General features: G+C 40.1%; 2 protein-coding genes across 2 annotated transcripts; one reads left to right on the top strand and one right to left on the bottom strand.

Moving 5' to 3' along the window:
• Nucleotides 1-1,055: 1,055 nt before the first annotated feature.
• On the top strand, nucleotides 1,056-14,670 carry LOC149410779 (uncharacterized). The gene is made up of 3 exons (XM_089648377.1): nucleotides 1,056-1,390; nucleotides 3,431-3,686; nucleotides 8,702-14,670. The coding sequence occupies exons 1-3, from the start codon at nucleotides 1,316-1,318 to the stop codon at nucleotides 10,582-10,584; spliced, it is 2,214 nt and encodes a 737-aa protein (XP_089504503.1). The 5' UTR covers nucleotides 1,056-1,315; the 3' UTR covers nucleotides 10,585-14,670.
• Nucleotides 14,671-19,251: 4,581 nt separating this feature from the next.
• On the bottom strand, nucleotides 19,252-23,532 carry LOC149410778 (uncharacterized). Its single transcript, XM_089648337.1, has one exon. It carries the CDS (start codon nucleotides 23,530-23,532, stop codon nucleotides 19,252-19,254), a length of 4,281 nt encoding a protein of 1,426 aa, XP_089504463.1.
• Nucleotides 23,533-24,074: the final 542 nt, after the last annotated feature.

Here is a 24,074-nt window from a genome sequence, read left to right as displayed (position 1 = left end):
GTCAACGTTCTGAACAGCCATTATTTTTTGTCCATTATCTAGCCTGATGATGGACAAAAGGGTACAAACTGTCCAAAAGCTTGGGAAGAAGTGTGAAACAATATTTTATTACGGATTATGGATTATTAGGATTGTGGATTGTTGGAACGCTGTAGAACAGCATAGAAACATTTAAAAATATTTTTTTCAATCTTTACAAATTTATGTGCATATCTAAATGCCATGTTTTCGTTCCAGAATATTTATATGAATAGAAATATTTTTTCCGGATTTTTATAATGTTTGAAATTTGATTCTGATACGAGTGAAGTTCCCTGGCTGCAACTGCCTGATCGTCCTGATGATATCTAACCTTACGATATGGTAGGTCGTATGGCAAGGTTCGTAGAAAACGTATTAATGCATTTTGAGCATAAATAAAACACTCACTTGAGTCACTTTTGAGTCGCTTAAAGCCACTTGTATTGCAGTAAATTAAAATCTCCCAGTGAAAAATGCGCTTCTGCTACATTACAACTTTCAAGCCAATCACCGCTCTACTCCCTGGATGAGTTAACCTTGTTATATATTTGTAATATTATACTAACTATTATATTAAAGCTAATGTGCGAATGTAAAGGGAAATTTTCCAGGAATATTTGCAGTGTTACTTATGCATTGATGATGTAGAATCAAAGTAATTTATAAGCCTCTTGTATTGATTGTAGTTGATTCGCAGTTGAAAAATAATAATCAAGTTTTTTATAATATTAAGAAAAATTCTTAATATTATAAAAAACTTATTATTATTTTTCAACTGCAAATCAACTACAATCAATACAAGAGGCTAATAAATTACTTTGATTCTACATCATCATTTGATTTATGAAATAACAACAGAATATTTATAATATTGATTTTAAGAAAGTAATACCCAGAAGAATACAATTATTTCAATGCCAATATTTTTTCTGAAGCATTCTTCACTTCTAATATTTAAAAATTCGCACATTGAAATTTCTATTGGAAATTAAGAAAATAATCATTGATTTTGTGTCGCTTGAATTGTCTATGAATCCTGAATTTTAATGACAACCAGATCTGTCATTTTGACGAAATAATTACTTAATTACCAAATCGTATTGATTTCTTCCATACTCGTGTAATAAGTGGCAAAAAAACTTTAAATTGACTACCTCAATCCGCGTAAAAAAGTAAAAATTTATATTGTAAATGAACGAATTTTTGAGGTTATGTCACCATGAAATAATTGCCCTCTCGGAGGTATAATTAAAAATACATTCCGCATTTGATTGAGAGAATATGTTCGTAGAACATGGCATTTGTAAAACGCGAGTATCCGTCCAGCTTTAACTTAGACGAAGACATTTACGAATCATTCGACAATACAGTAAGCATTTCATCTTAAAACTTTTCTCCGATTACTTTAGTGACGTTTCTTTTTTATCATCAGTGTGCTTAGTTTAGGTGTCATTGGTTGTTTATTGTGACTTCAGTGGACTGTGATATTTTATAAACAATATTGGTTATAACAGGCTGATGTTTTGTGTTTTGAAAATCACCTTTTTTCAAATGTCAAAACTCAAAACTCTTGCCATTTTGTATCAACAAAGCGGTAGGAAAATGGGAGGTCACTTTAATGTGGCTACAAAGGCATTACATTTGAATTAAATTAGATAAGATGTGTAATATCTTTCTACATTTAATTTTATTTTTTCTCAACTGCCTTATGGTTACAATGAAAAGCAAATTGAATGCCATGTTAGTTGTTGTGTGAGGTTATGTTGCAAAAAGTTTGGTTGGGTGAGGCTATGTTGATTAGGAATGTAATGATTAGATTCAGTGAAGCAGCATGGCAAACTCCCGGCTCCACATGCAGCTATCTGCATACTTATTCTATAATGTGAATACTTATTTATAATATTATTATAGTTATCACCACTGAAGATCTGAAAATTAACAACTGCGGACAAATGTTAAGATATTAAACCAGGCTTGGTTAGGGTAGTTTGCTAGTTTTGTTAGGTATCACCACGCCCACAATTTATCAACTACAACAATTGTTATTATAATAAATCTAGCGGTATCATTATGTTTGAATGCCTGCCTCGTTTTTTGGTATGAAAACTCGGTTCCATGGCATCTCAGGACAGTGGCAATTCAACACACTTTTGAAAAGTGATATAATAACAAGTGATGAAAATAAAGGCCCATAAACCTAACCTAACATAACCTAGGTTTTTTTTCATCACTTTTTATGACTTTAAATCACTTTCGTCCTGAGTTCCCGGTTACTGAAAACCCTGATGTCCTGTTTTACAATATTTTATGTTTGATCACATGGCCCGAGTTTGAGGGACATCAAATTAATTAGTGCCCCTAATGCCCTTCATTTATACTTTTTCTTATGGTGATATTTCTTAGGCTAGCATTACACTTGTAAGTTTTTTCGTAAATTTACGACTTCTAGCCAATGGGCATCTTGCATTTTGAAAATCCAATGCGCCCATTGGCTAGAAGTCGTAAATTTACGAAAAAACTTACAAGTGTAATGCTAGCCCTAGCAGAGCTTGGTGACAACCATTACAATATGGTCATTACTGAAGATGATGAAAGAAGGTCATGCATACCCAATGGGGGTACGTTGGGAGGCTAAAGGGAGTGAGTAGGAGAAAGGGAAGAGTATCTGGCTATCCAGATCTGACCATCAAACATGGCTAATGCCTCTTGGAAGGTGGTTTTTCACCAGGGCGATGCTGAACAAAAGCCAGAGTGTATATGATATTATCTATCACTCTTAGATTTACCTCTCTGGCTTTTGTAACTCGCATGCTATTGATCTCATTAAAATACATCCTGAGTGACATAGTTATTAGAACACTGGAAAAAATAACAAAAATAAAAGTGATGTGTGTTGAAGTAAGCGTATTGCATAACCATAAACAATGCTGGGTGAATGCAGCCTTAGTTCCAGAAGGGATGTTGCATTACTCCTCATGGCGTATAAGCTTCTAAACGGTTTAGTATCAATACCAGACATTCTGGCTCAAATAGGATTTTATGTCCCGGATAATTTTGCACGAGGCCGCCAACACAGGCTTTTGATTCTTCCTAGGTGCAGAACTAACTTACTAATGGTGATGCCCTTGGGAAGAATCACTAGGTTAATTAACTGCCTCGCAGGAAATGTGGATATTTTCCACACGTCCTACAACGTATTTAAACGTGAAATATTATCATTCAATACTTAAAATTGTAAATCTAAATTTGAAACTTTTTTCTTTGTCCCACTTGTAAATGTACCTATTTGTTATTCACTTTTTTGTAAATGTTAATTATCGATATTGCAATGTTCTGGTTCATACTGTTTTTGCAAATAAACAATAAATAAATAAATAAAAATAACTATAAAGTGGTTATTTATTTTCAGAACATGAGAAACCAGCAGCCCGGCAACACCCAGAATGATGCCATAGTTGAAAATGGAATACAGCCGTCTAATAGTTTTACTGGCGACTCTGCCATGGTGGAAAACCTGACCAATCGGCACAGCGGTGCAAGCAGCGGAAACCTGAACAAGGATCGGGAACCTCTGGAAGACCGGATGTTCTGTCTTCCGTTCCAAATCAAAACAGAGGAGGATGAGGAAGTGGACTGGACTAGGAGAGAGAACCCTGACCTCAATGGTAAATAATATATTAACATTTCTTTTGATCTGAAGGACTTTCGACGTTCTCTTCAAACTCTCAGTTCTTACTTCCTTTTCTATACATGCTCAATAACAAAATAGCATTAATATAATGTCCTCTGTACTAAGAATTCATAAATTTTGCAGTGAGGACATAGTATGCATTATAATTGAACGTAGTTATGCAGAATTTTGTTAATTTCAGAATTTGATGGCAAAAATAAGAAAATATTGTTGTCATCCAACTGAGTAAGGTCAATTCTATGTTCCACTAAAACCAGCTAGTTCGCTTTCATACAAAAATTCATAGTAATCGCCTTTCGAAATATCTTAGAGGTTACGAAAAATAATGTTTAAAAATGTGCAGAAAGCGACTACGACACTCAAAACCCTTTTAATAATAATAATATTTTATTCCAGAATGTGGGGAGGTTAGTGCAATCCCACACGTCCCATATAGATATACATTTTTTTTTTTTGTATAATAGATATAATAAATTATCAAATAAGGACAACTATGCAGGGTGTGGTCTTGAGTGCGCTTGGGCCCAGCGCTCACTCAGGAGTGGCGCTTGGTGCTGGTAGGCTGCGGTCACCAACGTGTTGGCGGAGGCCATTAGCCGCATCCTGGCTCCAGTGACCCGGTGTCTCATCAGGCCGGCAAATCCATTCAGTCCTAGTTCCGTGAACATTGTCGATGCGCTGCTGTATCTTCGGTATCCAAATATTATTCTACAGGCGTCATTATATTGAATTCGTAGTCGTTCCATCGAGCAAGTTCGGTAGTGACACCATGTCTCACACGTATACAGGCCAGTACAGAATGCGTTGAACAGTATTTTTTTTAACGGTATTGCTGCATTTGCAAAATCTGCGGGCAATCATATTAGACACTATGCTTAGGCTTCTCCTTTGAATGTGTGGCTATTTTTCAAAACATGTTTACCAGAGTCAACTGGTCGATTTCAGCAATATACCTAACATTCGAAGCATGTCATTTAGCAAATTAGCAGAAAACTTTCACAGTATTTGTAATTATGTATATATCTATATTTAGTGTTGTTTTGGTAGCTCTAGCTGCAGAATGCATATTTCACATTAAGATCAGACAGTTGATTGCATAGCTTACAGTAATTTACATGTACATATTCTATAGAAAACGGTCAGACTTGAAAAACGACGATATCTCTAAAAATCTACACTTTGAATCCACTTTGATTTCTCAGGCTAATTTGTTCGGTTTTGGGAACAAATAGCTACTACGTGTAGAGTTAATTTGTTAGATTTTTTAAACAACTCTCTCGTGTAGTCTCATAGAAATCGTTGCATCTCCCTTACTCTCAGTTAGAAATACGAACTGGACGGTTTTAAAAAGAGAAAACACCAAGCTTTATGTTCAAATGTACACCTCTATCAAACCAAAGAAAAATTATGAAATTTTGTAATTTTTTTTTAAAATTATCTTTCTATGTAATGACAAAAAATTGATGTGACTGTCATGTAATTATTCTATTTTATTTTATTATTTGTTAATTTTCGAGAAATCGACAGTTTACATTTATTTCAGTTTGTACATAAGTATTATAAAGCCAAAAAAAAACCAATTATAGATTTCCTTCTTGTTACTTTACCTCTACTGAGCATAATAAGGAATAAGAAAATTAAATTTGTAATAAAGGAATATGAAATCAAAAGTTTATACAAAACAAAAGATTATATAAAACGAAAAATTTACAAAACAATACATTTATAGCCATGGAGAGAGGTTGTAGGTATAAATCAAATCATAATAGAAATATAAACAAAAGAGACATAACATTATTCACAAACCATCAGAGAAATATTATTTTATGGACCTCTTGTATTTGGTAAGTTCACAACTGAAAATATCCACCTTGGATAATACACTATTGTAATTATTGCATAGTCTGTTCAGGCAAGAATTCTGTTTAGAGTTATATTTCTAATACATTTTTATATTAAAATATGTGTTTCTTTTTTGTTATCAGTAATTTTAGTCAGTGTGTAGATGAAAAAATGTTTTTACACACACACGCCTCAGAAATCTCATTTCTGCAGCATTCAGTCTATTTTCTTCCTTCCTCTGCCGGTTCCATGCCTCATATACTCCTCAGATACGCCTCAGGTAGATGTACCAGCAATCCATTGTGGACTGCTAGCTTCGCTTCTTCGCACAATTTTTTGTTTAGGCCAACTGCGTTCAGTCTTTCATAAAGGCTATGGTATACCTTCCAATTAGGGATGTCATAATCTCACTGGCTTCAGACGGTTGGCAGCAGTTGGGACTCTTGTGTGGTTTCACATTTTTGGGTTAACTCTTTGCACGCGGCCGTATCAACTGTTGTTACGGCAAAAAGTCTATACTCACACGCGGCTTTATCAACAGTTGATACGGAAACTTTGACGGCCGATATTTCAGCGTTCTTTCGTCATAAATGTATTACTTGCTCACTTGGACATTCGTAGAACTATCACGATGCTGACATCTACAAGAATTTCTCAAAAATAAAATTGTATTTCATAAAAAAAGATCGATAATCAAGTGCGCCTCTTCGCACCTTTTAGTCCTTTAGTTTACATTTTTGTCAACGGATGGCGTTAGTACTAGTATGTCATTCACAACTTTTCATAACTAAAAATGATAAGTGATCATGGTGTCCCACTTGTGTCTATCAACGCATTGGCCTAAGTACACACACACCGAGAGTGGTTTATTTATGACGCCGAGTGAATGGCGGGACCACATTAAAAAGATAAGGTACGTCTTTGTATGAAATTTTATAATTTTGTTTTTATAAACATCTAAGAGTGTTGACACACGAGGATTTGTTTTCATATTGTGGAGAATAATCTGTTCTGTCTATATAGTACAATAAATCATGCCAGAATGCTATAATTTGAAATTAAATTTCGTGCATAGGTATTTGAAAGTACCGCGTACGGGTATAGATAAAACGGAGCAAATTAACGCGTTCAAAAGGTTAAATGAGGAGAAGAAAAAAAACTAAAACTAAAATAAACTTTCACATTAATAACAATAACAACATGATATAAATTTTAATTATTATTTAACATTTAAAAAAAAACTGAAATAATTCTAACTATTATCTAACTGATATAATTGTTTTTTTTTTAATACCATGTCCCAGAGTTCCATATATTTATCAAAAAAATGTTTATGGATTTCTAGAAATTGAACACAATAACAGCAAATAAATGGATTACATATTCCCTTGAAATATGCTCTAAAAAGTGTAAAATTTGCATTAAAACATGCATGAAAATAAAAACAAGAATGATCAATTTCAGTTCTAGTTTGTTTTCATTTTGGATTTTATTTATTGTCATATTTATTGTGCAGAGTAAACAGCAATCAGTTTTTTTAATGTTTTCTCCCAGTCGAGTCGCAATCTGTGTAAAAAAATAATGACATATTGTTGAATCACGCTCTGTTACTGTTTTGTTATTCTCTTTTTGTTACTGTGTTCACTTATTTTTAATTATATCATTGATTGATTACTGCACCATCCATCCAGTCCCGCTGGAATAAGAACTAATAAATAAATTTAAAAATTGCCCGTGGTTCGCAAGAGTTATGATGCTGTTACAAATAATGTGACTGCATGATCATTTTCCAATAAAATATTAGCAATTCAGAATATACCTGAACACATGTTCACGCAGGTGCCCTCATCAGAATAAACACAATGGTCGAGATGCGAAACTATTATCATTTTGAAGAACACGTGTTTTGAATTCCTCATAACATATTTGTGCTTTACTGATAGTTTCTTATGAAATTGGTCAAATCTCTCGTTATAGGCCTCCAGTCCCATTTTGAACAGGAAAACGAATAATTTGACCGGATTTTTAATAAGTTAAAAATATTTCATATTAAGTTATGTATCTCATAAGTATGGGGCGTTTTTTGATAATGGGGTTTGTTACAACAATTTGTTTCTAAAGTCGATTTGTTTTTGGCGTATTATGCCGTGTTGCGCTACCTCCTTCTTTAGCCAACGTTTCGGACAGCATTGCAGTGTCCATCATCAGGGCAGATGAGTGATAGTGCAAAGATATGTATTATGCCATGTGTCGCAAACGTTGTCTAAAGAAGGAGGTAGCGCAGCATGGCATAATACCCCAAAAACAAATCACTGTAATACTTTTGACCGTGAAAATCTCAAATCATACCGGATATATGCAGTTTTAAAATTCTGATTTTATTATTATTATTATGTGCAGAGCAGGCAGCATTCTGCTGATGCGCTCATATCTGATTTCACAACAAGTTTGACAGTAATTGAGTTGTTTTAAGTTTGAACTAAGTCCTTTCTTCTCTCCAAATGTGAATCCAATAGAGCTTTGAATTGATTTATATTTGTTGCATCGATGACATGTTGTGGGAGTTTGTTCCAAGCATCCACTACTCTATTTGCAAGGAAGTGTTTTCTAGGATTAGATGCAAAAGGGGTTTTGGTAATTTAAAAAATATAGGAATTTTTTTGTCGCTTGCCAATTATTTTTTCTTGTAAACTGTGGAAATACCACTTTATAGGAAACTAAAAAAAAACATATTTAATTACACAGACGTATTATAAAGGTTATTGTTTCTTCACTTTTTTTCGTTTCATGTAAAAATAATTAATAAAAAATATACATTTTTTTCGCAAACATTTAAAATTTTTATGGTCAATGACTTTTGGAATATGTTACAATTATTTTGAAGTGTATGGTTAGCTTTTAGATGCAAATACAAAGCGTGGTGTTATCTCATTCTAACACTGCTTAAATCATATCTCACTGTAATAAAAAGGAAATAGTACGACTATATTATATATTACTTTATTAATAAAAAAAATGGACTGGAGTTCCTTATTATAACACCATGAATACAGTCATATGAAACCAGGAAACGCATTCCCTTTCTTTATCCTTATCTAAGTATAAAGAACGATCTCCATAGTTTTAATCTACCCTTTCTTTTTCCAGCTCAAATTGGCAGAAACATCCCGACACCCTCCCAAAATGCTTCACCACAAATGCTGAATGCCTACAATAACCAATTCGTCTATCAAAACCTCCAAAACTCATCGTCTTACCAGCAGATGTTCCCTCTGGACCTGTACGAGAGGCATCACCAGGTGTTTGCCAATAGCTTCCTCAACGCTTACTCTCACGCCAACTCTTCAAACATGCCCAACATGTCTTACTTCAGGCCTCACAACCTACCCGAACAACCTAACCTACTGCAGAAGGACTTGAGCCAAATCGATGCCATCAATAACGCCAATAGAAAACGGGATATCGATAGTCAATTCATCAAAAATTTATCACCGCAAAGTGCAGATTTGAATGGGAGGTTGCAAGGCAATGCCACTCTGCCAAATCACGATACTTTGTTCGATGCAACGAACAAGCTTCGCAAAGAAAACGACAATGGCGACTTAATACCGAAAGAAGAAATCTTACCATTAAGATATAACCACGCTAAATCAAAGTTTTTGAATGGGATCGTTTCCAGTTTGCAGCAGCCTACAACCTCGCAACTGTCTGGCAACGATTATTATTCCAATCCTGATGAAACTAATGGAATTGTCGGCAATAGTGTATTAGAGTCCAAGAAGATTACTGATGCAGATTTGGCTTTCTTAACCAACGATTCAGACCGAAATAAGCATCACCAACATTGTGTGAAAGGTGAGATCGTAGCGAATGATGGGGAAATCGCCGGTAAAGGAAAGTTCTTATGCGACGATTGTCCTTATTCCTGCCAATCGTCTGCTATTTTGAAGATTCACGAACGGACGCATTCCGGCGTCAAACCGTTCAGCTGCAACTTTTGTCATTACAAATCGGGACAGAAGAACAACGTGGCGAAACACATTTTAGTTCACATGAAAGAGAAACCGTTTCGCTGTCAATACTGCGATTATAAATGCGCGCAGAAGAACAATCTCGTTGTCCACGAACGTACGCACACCGGCGAGAAGCCGTTCATTTGTACATTTTGCGAATACAAAACCGTGCAGAAACCGAACTTAGTGAAGCACATGTATCTCCACACCAACGAGAAACCATACTCCTGCGACGTGTGCGAATACCGATGCGTACAGAAAACGAATCTGATGAAGCACAAGCAAAAACACTCGACAGAAAAACCCTTTGAATGCAGCGAGTGCGACTACAAAAGCACTCAGAAGGCGAACTTGAACAAGCATCAGATTCTACACATGAAGAATAAACCCTTCCAATGTGAAATATGCGCTTTTCAATGCGCTCAGAAGTGCAATCTGGCCAAACATCGATTGAGTAAGCACGGTTTGAATTCTTTCCACGAATTGACGGCTAAATCACCTGAAAAGATTGAACCGTTTAATCTACCGGAACCACTGAATGTTAGTTATATGAATAGCAATATTCATACTAATCTTAATAGCAATTTGAATGGGAATATTAACATTAATGTTAGTGCTATTAATGGGAACATTAACGGTACTCTTAGTGGAAATATGAATGGAAATATTGACAGTGGAAATATTAATGGTAATATCAACAGTCCTGTTAATGGAAACATCCATGGTAATATTAACAGTCCCGTTAGTGGAAATATGCACGATAATATTAGCACTGCTGTTAGTGAGAACATGCGTGCTAACGTTAACAGTGCTGTCAGAGGAATTATGAATGGTAATATTAGCAATGGTGTTAGTGGAAATATGCTTGGTAATGTTAACAGTGCTGTTAGTGATAATATAAACGGTATTATTAACAGTAATGTCAGCGGTAATATTGGCGGTGTTAATATTAACGGTAGTGGAAATATTATTAACGGCGTTGAAAGAACAACTGCGGAAGATTCCGACCTGTCCTAAGTTGTAGAAATAGTTGTTATATTATTATCATCAATAATTCCGAATCAAACTATTTTATTTTACTTAGTTTATCTTTGGCATATGTTTTTTTTTATATATCGTATTTTTAAGTAAACATTGTTGCCCAGTTAAGGATAGATTATTGTATTGCTTTGAAGTGCTATTCGTCAATAATATTCTGATAAAAATATTTATGGATACAATTTTTAAAATAATTATTGCGTTTTGTGATTTTGTTGTATTATTCTCGGCCAATCAGTGCTTGATGAGCCGTCAAACGTCATGTATAACGGTCATCAATGTTTAACCGAACATTGACGGCGAAAAGAAGTGATGATCACACATGTGATAGCAGCGTGGTTGAGGTTAACATAAAAATATGCTTCAAAGTTTTCAATTTCATAGCTGGGCCAACTTGTATTGTTAAAATTGTTATAATATTCTATCAATATGATGACAATTTATTGAGGAAAAGCTGTTTTAGAGAGAAGAAATCAATAAGTTTATTGTTAGTAAAGCATTTTTATACTATTTGTTTAATAATAGGGTATTTTCACCGTTTTTTTTTTATTCTTGAAAAAAATTATGATAATGACGATGTTTTTATGTTGACAAATAAATTTTCTGTAACGATTTAAAATGTGTCATTTTCGTTTTTTTTTTGAGAATTCGGTGGCGATCACATCGACAGCGGGCAACGTTGATGACAGACGTCTCACCAGCCAGTGGCCGTTTCCATTTTATGATGACGTTGTAGCCAGTTGGAACCGTTCCGGAATGTGCGATCAAATCAATATTTACGAATTAATATATTAAAATTGCACATTTTTAGTAGATGATCAGAATCGGAAAAATAGACTACATATTCATCATAATGGGATTCATTGTTAGTGAAAATACCCCATTATACTTTAACATGTCAATCAATGTGAGTTTATTCATATAATCTAATTGCAATTTGTAATTTAACTGACTTTTCTATTTTGTATTTATTTTTGTATTTATGTTCTGTGATTGTGTAAATATGTATCTATCACGATTTTGGATTTTGGAAATAGTTATTCAAATTATTGCGAATATAATACAGCATTTAAATAAAACTAGCCAATCATAATATAGGCATCTCAACCAGAGCTGAGCCGAACGCAGTACTCACACAGATGCATTGCTTGCATATAGCATGTTTAAAAACTTTGAAAGTTTTTTTTTTTTAAATAAGAAAATAACACACCGTAAAACTTTTCCAATAATCAAATTCGAAGATTGCATACACTTGTATTGTATACGCTAATAATAGGTGGGTGTAAGCAAGACAAAAGGGTGTCGGAAACGTATACAAATGCTCCAATACACACAATTCCTAAGTACATATATGTTGTTCGTCACAACTCTAATTGCACGACCGTCTATGGTCATAGCCAAATATAATTTTATCTTTTTTTGCAAGTTAATAATTGACCTATATTCATATGACCGGATTATACACGGGTCCGGTAACTAGTCTCGATTTACAAAAAAATTGTAAAACGAAAGCTCAAATCAAAAAAGTTAAACTGTTAAATCGACTTCTAATGTGTTGTAGATTCGAAAGTTTTCCGCTTGTACCACTTGTTTCCGGACACCATGTATAATCATAGTCAATTTGTAATGCTGCGTATACACTTGTAAGCCGAACCACGAATTATGCTTGCAGTTGTTTCGTTCCTTTCCCATGATTCGTTGTTGTGCATGCTCTTCGGCTTGGAAGTTTATTCGCATCATAAAATGTTACTTTTTTCATAAATTATTATTGAACATTGGGCATTCTATAGGTTTTTTTTTTATACATACTATGTACACTTATGGAGTAATTTCCTAAGCTTAAGGTTTTTCAAACTTACCTCATTAAACTTACCACTTTTGACCCACTGTCCTTGTGTAAACAGTAGTTTGGAAGAAAGAACAATGAACCAAGACACTCTCCCGGAGATGCACGGGAAAACTATCTCTTAAGCGCCCGGCCGCGTTGTCCATGTGTAAACTCGTTTTGACAAAACAGTAGGACAATAGCCAGTCAAATGGAACACTACAGTACATCTTGGTATAAAAGATCGGTAGAAAGATAATATTTTTCCTAAAATCGCTCGTAATGCGCATCATCGTGTATTCGTTTGAACTACGGTAGAATTGTTGTATTGTCCCATTGTTCTGCCCTGCTCGGTCGAGACTTTTCACGCAGCAGGGACAGTACACTATTGTATTGTCTTCTGTGTTGTCCTCGTGTGATCCCGGCATTAGTTTCATTATTATTATTCATTGTACTAAACCACAATTTAAAAAATATATATTTATATTTTAACCTTTCTTTAACCGTTTGAGTGCCAATCGTCGATTTTCGTCGATTCGTGTTTTAACGAAGATTGCCGATCGTCGATTTCCGTCGATTGCGTCAGTCGTGTTCTGATTCGCGCGTACGTCTGTACGTAAAATTCTCATTTTTTCGAAACGCCTGGACTTCGGGATCCTCCTCAGCGTGATTCTAAACCAATATTCTTTAATAAAACACGGAAAAAATCATCGAAATCCTTGAAAATTCAAAGAATTTATGGGCTTTTAAAAAAATATATAGTTTCATAAAAAATAATAGTTTTTTGGTGGCAATTTACAAGCAACTGTATGAATTTTTTTGGCACTCAAACGGTTAAGGGCTCTTCAGCAAGTAAATTGATCATTAACCCTTATAGTGCGGTAAGTTTTACATGTTTCATTACAACATCAATGAAAATTTCAAAGTAAAAAAGTTGTATTGTAGAAGCGTGTCTATTATTTCAATTATTATTTTCAATTTTAAATTTGGCTTTGAGATATTTAGTATATATAACCCCCGAAGTTAGAGCACTTTACCCTCGGACACCTTGTATATTGAGAATCAGTGTTTGTTGATTTATATGAATTGTTTTTTTTAAATGATAACATTTTTCACTCAAGTTCAAGTGTAGGGAAAACAGGTTAGCACACCCCGTGCAAATAAAAAAAAAAAAAAACTTTTTTTTAAATTTACAACACGCTGTAACTTTTTGACAAAAATTCTAATACAAATCATTTAATATTCTATTGTTTATAAAAACTTAGTTTCATTTGTATGGTGGATTGGTTCCAGTTTGTGGTACCTTGGTGTAATACTTCTGTTAGAGACTTTGTGGATGATCGAGTAATATTCAGGATGGGTAGACTTAATAATAACAGAGTGCAAGTTACTTGAAGGAAGGTTACTGGTAAAAAGACAATACGAAAGCAGACATACCCTTTTACACGTCTGCATAATCATTTCTTTCTTACTCGTATGTCTCTTTCATTCATGCGTTCATTACAGTTTGAATAATAATAGTAAGAAATAAACAATGTAGAGGTTGATCCAAGGATGTTGAGGTTTTATTTTTGATATATTTTAACTACTTTTATAGAATTATATGTACATTTTTAAATATGTATGTACGTAATCTTTCACCGCATTCCCAATGTATATAGAATAACGGGAGTTTGTGACTACTTTAAAACTAATATGTATGTATATGCATACATGTTTATGTGCATAGCCCTGGAGGCATGGGTTATTTGCGCATCATAGCATGCACTTGACAGTGAATGGGTTATATATATGGAATGCCCGAAAAATGACTTAATTGGACAAACTTTGGGCCACATGAGGGTAGCATATAGTTGGATCTTTAATATTTTTTGTAAATATAAATTTATATTGTATAAGAAATATTATATTATAAACATAATTTTAATAAAGAAAATTATTACGCATAAATTCACTTTATTATTGGTAGTTGGATTTTGATGCCTATCGCAATCTTAATTTACTGTCATTGCGGTATTTAATGCCGGTCTCCTGCGACGTTTGTTCCCACAAACAATACCTCAAACATTACCACAAACATTAGCTGTTTTCATCCACATTCCGTCTCGTCCCTTTGTTGAAACATTGGGGCGCGGTGGGTGTGGCTACACACATTTAATTTATTGGTCCTGTGGTGGAGACATATGTACTCACCGCAGTTCTGATGAGGAACAGATGCTTACGGTTTTAGCAATAAGATTGTAGAAGTTATTATATCGGGGATTATTAAAAATAAAAGACTGTTGACTCAGACCTAAGACGTTTATTGACACTCCGCACACTCGTTATGATCTCCCACGTGACGCATCAGGACTGCCAACATGGCCATACATAACATCCTTTTCTCCTTTATTTTTTTTTTATTTTCAAACAATTTACAATACCAAATAAAACTTAAACATAATCACTAAATCTGACAGGAGGTTTCACCAATCTGCCAGCCCTAGTTACTACATCAGTTTTCCCACTAGTGCTGGGTAAAGGCTCACTATCATTTTTATTTTCTTGACTTCCCAAGTCATACCATTTATCGGGATTTTCATAATTTGATTTTAACTTAATGCAAATTTTTTTTATTTGGTTAACATGGACCTTTTTTACCTCTCCTCCGATTAAAAGAATTAAATACACCCATGAACTTAATTTTAACTTAATAGTTCCCTGAACCCATTTCATAGGACCTTTCAAATGTCTTAAGTATACCAATACATTATCATTTTCCTCATACTCTGTCAATGCATTTTTACTTGATTGCTTACTTTTATTTACATTATTTTCTTCTGTCAAAACATGAAGAGGTGTACGTGGCTCATACGAAAATATTTTAGCCATAGGAGACAAACCCGTGACAGAAGTAGGGGTGGAACGATAAGTATACAAACAATCTATTAGACGTTGAGCTGGTGACAAAAATTTAGAATTTTTTGAAAACATAAATTTAATTAAAATCTTTTTGAATATTTGAACAGATCGTTCTGCTAATCCATTTGACTCGGGATTATATGGTGGAGAAAATAATAATTTAATAGATTTTTCTTTACAAAAAATAGAAAATTCTTTACATGAAAATGGAGGACCGTTATCACAAACAATAGTTTTCGGAAACGCAAATCTGGAAAAAACTTCACTTAATTTTGATAACAAATCCGAATATTTAGTATTTTTTATATAAAAACATTCTATCCACTTTGAATATGAATCACAAACTAACAAGTATTTGGAACCTTTTAAGTCAAAAAAATCCAAATGGACTCTTTCCCATGGACTTTCAGCAATAGGCCAATTATGACGCACATTTTTGTTAGCTTTTTGTACCGACTGACACATTTCACATCTAGAAATAATATCTTCAATATCTTGATTCATACCTAACCACCAAACATAAGAATGAGCAAGAATTTTTGATCTGACTATACCAGGATGACCATAATGTATTAAATTTAAGACTTTAGACTTAAGAGATTCTGGTATTACAATTCTGTCACCAAATAAAAGACATTTTCCCTTGACCGACAGTAAATTTCTGAACTTGAAATATTTTTTAATTTCTGGACTTGACAAGTTTTCAATCCAACCGATTGAAACATACTTAATGACTTTAGATAACATTTCATCTTTTTCAGAATGACTTTCAACTTCTGAAAATGGAATTAAGGGTGTTGACATGTATACAAAATTACATTCCTCTACATTAAATTGTTGTTCACTTGGCAAACGTGACATCACATCAGCTTGAGGAATTTTCAGTCCATTTTTAAAAACTAATTTATAATTGTACGCGGACAATATTATAGACCATCTTATGAGACGTGATGCAGCTAAAACGGGGACTTTTTTATCTTCGGCAAATAAAGACAACAATGGAGCATGATCAGTATATATAGTAAAATGACGACCAATTAAATATTTATGAAATTTCTTGATTCCAAAAATAACAGCAAGGGCTTCCTTGTGCAATTGGCTATAATTTCTTTGAGCTGAATTTAACGTTGCAGACTCAAAAGCTATAGGAAATTCTTGATTCTTTACGACATGACTTAAGACACATCCGACACCGTATGCACTGGAGTCGACTGTAAGACACAATGGTTTTGACGGATCAAATAAAACTAACATAGTTTTATCTGACAAGAGAGACTTACTATTTATAAATGCTTTTTCGCATTCATCAGACCAACACCATTCTACATTCTTTCTTAATAAATTATGGAGTGGTTCTAGTACAGTAGGACACATAGGAATAAAATTCCTATAAAAATTCAACATTGACAAATACGATTTTAGTTGAGTAACATTTTCTGGACACCCAGTAGACTTAATTTTCTCAACTTTCGACAAAGACGGACTTTTGCCTTGACCTGACAAAGTAAAACCTAAAAATTCAAAAGAAGATACAAAAAATTCACTTTTTGACACATTAATTTTTATATTAAACTCATTTAACTTTGACAAAACTTTTTCGATTATCCTCGTCGGCAATTATTATATCGGGGATTATTAAAAATAAAAGACTGTTGACTCAGACCTAAGACGTTTATTGACACTCCGCACACTCGTTATGATCTCCCACGTGACGCATCAGGACTGCCAACATGGCCATACATAACAGAAGTTACATCATGGAGAAAACAAAGATTTCGACCGTACATACTACTTCGAAATTTTAATATGCTTAAGGACCTCACCTATTGTGAATTCACCTTTATTTAAAGGTGAATTCACAATATAAACAATCATCCATTATGACACTATTTATTTACAATTTCTTAAACTCATAATTATTAAAGCAGTGCAATAAATTCATAAGATATGCTACTATTGCTACCAGTGGTGTCCCCCAGGGTTCGCACCTGGGATGTTTATTATTACTTATCACTGGAAATGTAATTGAAGCAACCATTTTGAATGGAAAGTTTAAGGGAGATATCGTTCTGTTGTCACGTATCCCAACGATACCGTTGGAGACTACAATCCTATTCAAACGGCTTCAATTACTGATTTGTTTGGCATTCGCAATGACAATCAACAAATCACAAGAGCAGATAATATTGTGACCTGGACTTATCCCATGGCCCCATGGGGGATGGGTGTTCATTGATGAAGATGTTATGGTTGCCGTGTATATTTATGTCCTCCGCCATGATGCCCTTCCTCTTGCGGATTGCTGTCGTCACTTTGTTGCCTCCGCTCCAGCTTTACGATGACGTTCCTCGGCCTTCCCTTGATTTTCTCCCTGCATACGATTTGGCAACTCTACGATAAGTTTTGCGTAAATTTTTTTTATGACATCCGTTAAGTTATCTTATTTTCTTTCCGGGATCCCAATAATCTCTTATATCATTAGCTCGAGCATACTGTTAGAAGAAGTTGGGGACGCCCGAGGAAGACATGGCAGGATCAAGTGAATCAGATACTTGAGTCGGGCCATTTCTAGAGTACGAATAATAGAAGAGTATGTATGAATGTGAATGAGGCAAGGAGTGTGTGCCATGACCGAGGTGTTTGGCAGTTTGTTTGTGTTTTATAGTAAGGATTTCCAACAATTTCAAAAATATTCTCGCATTAAAAAATCTGTACACATCTCACATGTTAGAAGCATTCTAGAATATAACTCTTCAATTTGGTTAACTTGGTCCAACCAAAATTTTTGAGATGTATTAATTTCAGACTTTGAATCAAAAATTGAGTTTTATTCATAGACATATGAATATTAGTATTCATATGTCTATGGTTTTATTACATTCATTGGGATTGTTGAAGTTGACAGGAGAAAATTGAGTTTTATTACATTCGATTTCGAGATTGTTGAAGTTGACAGGAGAATTGGTGTCAATAAACTCAAAAATTGGGTTTTATTACATTTGTGCCAGACAGAAGTGTATGACACACAAGACTGTAAATAGGGCCGGTGATCCCAATCCGTGGAGGCAGAAGGCGTCTTCCTTCAGTGGCGTCGGGGCGTCGAGCGGGGCGTCTCTGTAGCCGTTGTAGCTGGTCCGATGCTAGTACTCGTCCTTGCTGTAGGGTCCGGGTCTTGTCGTAGGGGCAGAGAGGTCCGGGGTGAGGCGAGGGTCAGAAGAAGAAGAGAAGGCGAGTAGAGTCAGAAGTCGGAGCGAGGTAGAAGGCAGAGCAGAGAGAAGTGTAGAGCTGGTGGAGGTTGCTGGCTATCTAACTTTTCAAGGGACTGTTGCCCGTTTTATAGGACCCCGGCGGCCTTCGCTGGCCGAGCGACGCTCACACGGGCCTGCTTTCTCTTTGATTCCTGGAATCGAGGCCCGTGTTTTGTGACGCGCCCGCGGCCCGCCGCCGGGCTAGCTACCGCCTCTCGGCCGGTAATTTCGGGCCCTGTGGTCGAACGTGACCACGGCCTCTCTTTGTTCAGACACGATCCTCAGAATCGCGCTTGGGGAACGTTCTGACGGCGAAGCACCTCGCACGCCACGACGGCGCACGGCCCCTTGCTTCGGGCCGGGGCCGAACGTTCCCTCTCGTATAAGCACGACTCTAATAATCGTGCCCGAATTAAATGCTCTCATGATTGTACCAGCTCTAACAATACTTCTCTGCCCGTATACCTCTATCCAAGCTCCGACGTTTCATTTATTGATAACTTTTTACATTTTCATACATAGTTACATTTACATTACATACATTTAATACATTTAGGATTTATTTTATTCTATAATTCTATATTTATCTTATAATCCTAACGTGGGGACTGCGGCCGAGCCCGGAGCAGTACGTCCGTCACACTCCCCCCGTGGAGCTCGGCTACACCCATTTTAGCGGGAGGCGTGCTGCGACTTGGTGCGGCGTGGTCCCCGGCGTCCGGTCCCCCTGAGGTGGTGAGTTCGTTGGGGCGGCGTCTGGACAGGTCCTTTGTGTGTGCCCTTAGGGGCGGGATCAGAGGCCGGCAGGAGGACCGCGATCTTAACTGCCGGTCTGACGTAGGTCCCCGTGCTGGTTTTGACCTTCACGGTCCTGACCTGTCCGTCCGGGGCTGGAGTGGCCTCGAGGATCCGTCCCCGTGGCCAGCTGTTGCGGGGCAGTGCCGGGTCCACAATCAGCACCAGGTCGTCCTTTTGTAGGGGCTGCACGGGCTGCTGCCACTGCTTCCTGGCGGCGAGAGTAGGCAGATACTCGCGGACCCAACGCCGCCAAAACATGTCCGCGAGCTGTTGGCCGATCCTCCACTGCTTCCTGAGGCAGACCTCTTCCTCGGCCGCCCCGTACATGGCCAGGTGGGGCCGCCTCCCCGTTGAGCCCATGAGGAAGTGATTGGGCGTCAGCGGTTCCTCGTCTCTGGGGTCGACCGATAGGTGGGTGAGCGGTCGGGAGTTTACGGTGTACTCCGCTTCAGCCAGCGCCGTTAGGAGGGTCTCCTCTCTTGGCGCTCTCGCCTTGAGCGTAGCTGAGAGCGCCCGCTTAACAGAGCGTACGAGCCGCTCCCAAGCTCCCCCCATGTGGGGACTGCGGGGCGGGATGAAGCTCCACTCCATCCCTTGGGTGGTCGCATAGTTTTGGACCCTTGGGTCCCGACAGATGTCTTCCACGGCGTCCCTCAGTTCCTTGTCTGCGCCGTGGAAGTTGGTTCCGTTGTCGGACATCAGGGTCGCCGGCTGGCCTCGCCTTGCCGACATTCTTTGAATTGCCATTATGGCAGAGTCGGCACTTAGTGTGGTGGCCAACTCCAGATGCACCGCCCTCGTCGATAGGCACGTGAAGAGGGCGACGTATCGCTTTTCCTTCCGGCGCCCGATGGTTACCTCCAGGGGCCCAAAGTAGTCCACCCCACAGTTGGTGAAGGGCCGCACATGCCGTGCAAGCCGGGATGCTGGTAGGGGTGCCATCATCGGGGGAGACGGCTTGCCCCGCCGCATTTTACAAGCGGGGCACATGTGTTTTATGTGGCGGAGAACTGAGCGCAGCTTTAAGATGTGGAAGCTGGTGCGCAGTTCGGCCATCGTCGTCTCCACACTCGCATGATCGGCTCGGGTGTGGTATTGTTGCACAAGCAGCCGGGTGTAGCTGTCACCACCGTCCAGGATTATGGGTGACTCGGGTACTCCCTTCACTCCCTTGACTCTCGAGCCCATTCTGAGCACCCCATTGTGGATGTGGGGTGCGAGGGAGACGAGGCGACTGCTGCTGGGCACGGCCTGCCCCGAGTGGAGCTGGCGTAGCTCTGCTCCAAAGGTTGCTCCCTGGGAGTGCCTTATCCACCGCCATTCTGCGGCCCGGAGCTCCTGCAGGACTAGGGGGCCCTCGGCTGGCCTAGCGGGTCCCTGGTGGCATCGCCGAATGAACCGCAGCATCCATGCTGTGGCCCGGATCAATCGGTTCCAGGACGAGAACCGCAGGATGGAGGGCAGCCCGTCCTCCACGGCGAGAGTAAGGCCCACAAAATTTGGCCGCCTTTCCAAAATCTCGTCACCCGGCTGTTGGCTCTGCCGTTCCTGGGGCCATTGGTTACTCGGCGCTGTCAGGAAGGAAGGGCCGGTGAACCACCTTCCACTCTGGGTGAGGTCCGGTTCCTCCAGGTCCCGGGTTCCGATGTCGGCTGGGTTCAGCTTGGTCGGGACCCAGCGCCAGCTGGCGATGTCGCACAGCTCGTCAATCTCCCCCAACCTGTTTGCCACAAAGGTTGAGTAGCTGCGGGGGTCCGTACGGAGCCAGCACAGCACCGTGGTGGAGTCAGTCCAGTATGAGGTGGAGGTGATAGGAGCCTGGCATTCCTTGCGAAGAGTGTCAGCCAGGCGGGCAGCCATGAGCGCAGCCTGCAGCTCGAGGCGGGGAATGGAGAGCGGTTTCAGCGGTGCCACCTTGCACTTGCTGGACAAAAATGTGGCGGTGCTGCTTCCCTCTCCCGTAGTCTCCACTAGATAGGCCACGGTACAGCAGGCTGCCTCAGACGCATCGCAGAAGAGGTGTAGAGCGAAGCAGTGGGCCTTGCTCAGCAGGCAACGCCGCGGTATGCGGATGCTCAGGCCTTGGAGCATTTTGATCCACTCGGCCCACCTTGCTGCGTGCGCCTCGTGGATGCGCTCATCCCAGCCGACGCTGGACCTCCAGACATCCTGCAGGAGAATTTTTGACCGCACCGTGAGGCAGGCCACGAAGCCCACGGGGTCAAACACCCTCATGACCGTGCTCAGCAGCTGCCTCTTGGTTGGGTGCCGGATGAGCTCGGCCTTCTCCGTCTCCTTGAACTCATACATGAATGTATCGTTGACGGGATCCCACGACAGGCCGAGCACCTTCTCGGTTTCACAGGCGCCGCTGCTGATGGCTATGGCCGCCTTGGCCCTCTTCTCTGCCGGCACGCTTTGGATTGCAGCGGGTGCGTTGGAGGCCCAGCTTGCCAGGTGGAAGCCTCCCCGGGATAGGAGGGTGCTGACGCCTCGTACCAGCGCCGCAGCCTCGCTCACGGAATCGGCGGCGTCCAGATAGTCGTCCATGTAGAATTTAGAACGCACTGCTGCGGCGGCGGCGGGGAATTCTGCGGCGCCTTGGTCGGCCACCCTGTTGCGGACATATTGCGCGCTGCTGGGAGAGCAAGTGGCCCCAAACATCATTGAGGACAGCTTGTATGTGGTCGCTGCCTCTAGTGGACCGGCTCGCCATAAGAAGTATTGCGCTATTTGGTCCTCCGCTTTTATTTTGATGCGGAGGAACATCTCCTCTATGTCGGCGGCTATGGCGATCTTGCCCTCCCGGAACCTCAACAGGTTGCCCAACAGGGATGACAGCAGGTCGGGCCCGGTTAACAGCCGGTCGTTCAAGGAGGTTCCCCGGCAGCGGCTGGCGGCGTCAAAAACAACTCGCAATTTCCCGGGGCTGTTCGGGTTGGTGACCGCGAAGTGGGGCAGGTACCACCTCCGTCGTGACGGTACGCTAGCCTCGGCGTCGGGTACCTTTACTGCGTACCCGCGCTCTATCAGATGCGAAATTTTGGCCGCGTACGCTGCCGCCAGTTCGGGGTCGCTTTTCAAGCGCTTCTCGAGGGCGTTGAGGCGGTTTACGGCGCACTGTCGGTTGTCGGGCAGCCACACGTCGTCCTCTCTCCACAGCAGCCCGGTCTCCCATCGACCCGAGTCCAGCGGGCGTGTTGTTTGTTCCATGATGCGCTCGGCGCGGCGTATGTCGGCGGACACCCGGCTCACTGCGGTCACGCCCAGCGAGTCAACGGAAAAGTGCCTTCGTATGAGCTCGCTGATTTCGCCCATTTCAGCCGTCTCGCCGATCATGTTTAGCGTGGTACCGCTATCCACGTCCCGCCGGGTGCCCCCATGTTGAATCCAGCCGAGCGCCGTCCGTGACGTCATGCGGCCGCCATCCTCTTCTTGGACCTCCCGTGACACGATCAAATGAACATTGTCCTGGCCGATTAATAGCCGTGGTTTCACTTGCCGGCGGCCGGCCACTGTTTGTCGCGGGAGGTCTAGGTCGGACACTGTGTGAGCCACCATCGCGTATTCACAGCCGTCACCGCGCACTGACAACTTGACCCGCTGCGACTTGGCATCCGACGAACACATGCCGTTGGCGCCGTGAATGCGCAGGCCGCGGATCGGCCCCGCAGCCCCAACAATGTCTGCCACTTCGGCGTCAACGAGGGTCACCGTCGAGCCCTCGTCGAGCAGCGCGTGCACGGTCACTTGGCCCCCGGGGCCGCACAATGTCACAGGTAACACTTTAAGCAGCACCTTTCCCGATTGGTCCCAGGTGTTTGTCACTGTCTGCGCCTCGGGGCCGCGAGCGTAAGCGGCGTCGTGCAGTAGGCGATGGTGGGGAACCCGACACGTTCCCACCCCACAGTTGACACGGTATTTACACGCTTTAGTTTGGTGCACACCGTCCAAGCACTTAAAACATATCCGGGCCCCTTTCACCAACTCCCATCGCGCACCCACTGTTTCACTCGCGAATTTGGGGCACCGGAATAACTTGTGCGTAGCGTCTTTGCACAGTGTGCACTTCACTTCACTGCGGGGTTCCGGCCGCTCGTCGGTAACGAAGACATTGTCGCGGTGCGGGCGGGCGGCCCGCGGATGCTCGGCCATGCTCGGACGCGCTGCTCGGCCGCTATCGGTGAGGCCCGACCGCGGCACCGCGTTGGTCAGCCGCTTCAGGAACCCGGCGAGCTGCACCACGGTGCAGCTCGCCACAGTTCAGTTCAGTTCTTCTCTACCTATTGTTGACATTTTGTAAATGTGTTTTTATTATATTAACCAAGTAGAATAGAACTTACTAAAATTATTAAAACACAGCACTTGCATACTGCGAATAACATCGTATGCATGGACATTTTGGAGGTCTTGTTTTGAAATTTTAAATGTAGATTCGTTTTTTTAAAAATTAGCGTCCTTGCGAGAGCTCTGAAGGGGTACCATCAGTACCTAAAACAGGGCGGGGAAGTGGTGGGCCTCCTCCAAAAGTTCAGTTCTTGCCTCCAAGGTAACAACTCACACAAATTTTGCTCCGCAATTATCTTTCCATATTTCTGTTAAATCCCATAATCCTACAACCTTTTAAGCGCCACCAGGCGCAGTTTTTTACGGGCTTTCCGCCCGTATCAATATTTTTTCTGTGCTAGTGAATTTTT

This window comes from Hesperophylax consimilis, chromosome 27 (genome assembly GCF_061612785.1).
Source record: "Hesperophylax consimilis isolate HC1 chromosome 27, BYU_Hcon_1.0, whole genome shotgun sequence".
NCBI classification, from domain to species: Eukaryota; Metazoa; Arthropoda; class Insecta; order Trichoptera; family Limnephilidae; genus Hesperophylax; species Hesperophylax consimilis.
This window is presented reverse-complemented; position numbering and strand designations above follow the sequence as displayed.

Excerpts from the sequence above, each read along its gene's own strand:
- LOC149410779 (XM_089648377.1), top strand. The coding sequence starts at position 1,316 with ATGGCATTTGTAAAACGCGAGTATCCGTCCAGCTTTAACTTAGACGAA. Across the intron at positions 1,391-3,430 it reads ACGAATCATTCGACAATACA|AACATGAGAAACCAGCAGCC; the intron begins GTAAGCATTTCA and ends ATTTATTTTCAG. Across the intron at positions 3,687-8,701 it reads AGAGAACCCTGACCTCAATG|CTCAAATTGGCAGAAACATC; the intron begins GTAAATAATATA and ends TTCTTTTTCCAG.
- LOC149410778 (XM_089648337.1), bottom strand. The coding sequence starts at position 23,532 with ATGGCCGAGCATCCGCGGGCCGCCCGCCCGCACCGCGACAATGTCTTC.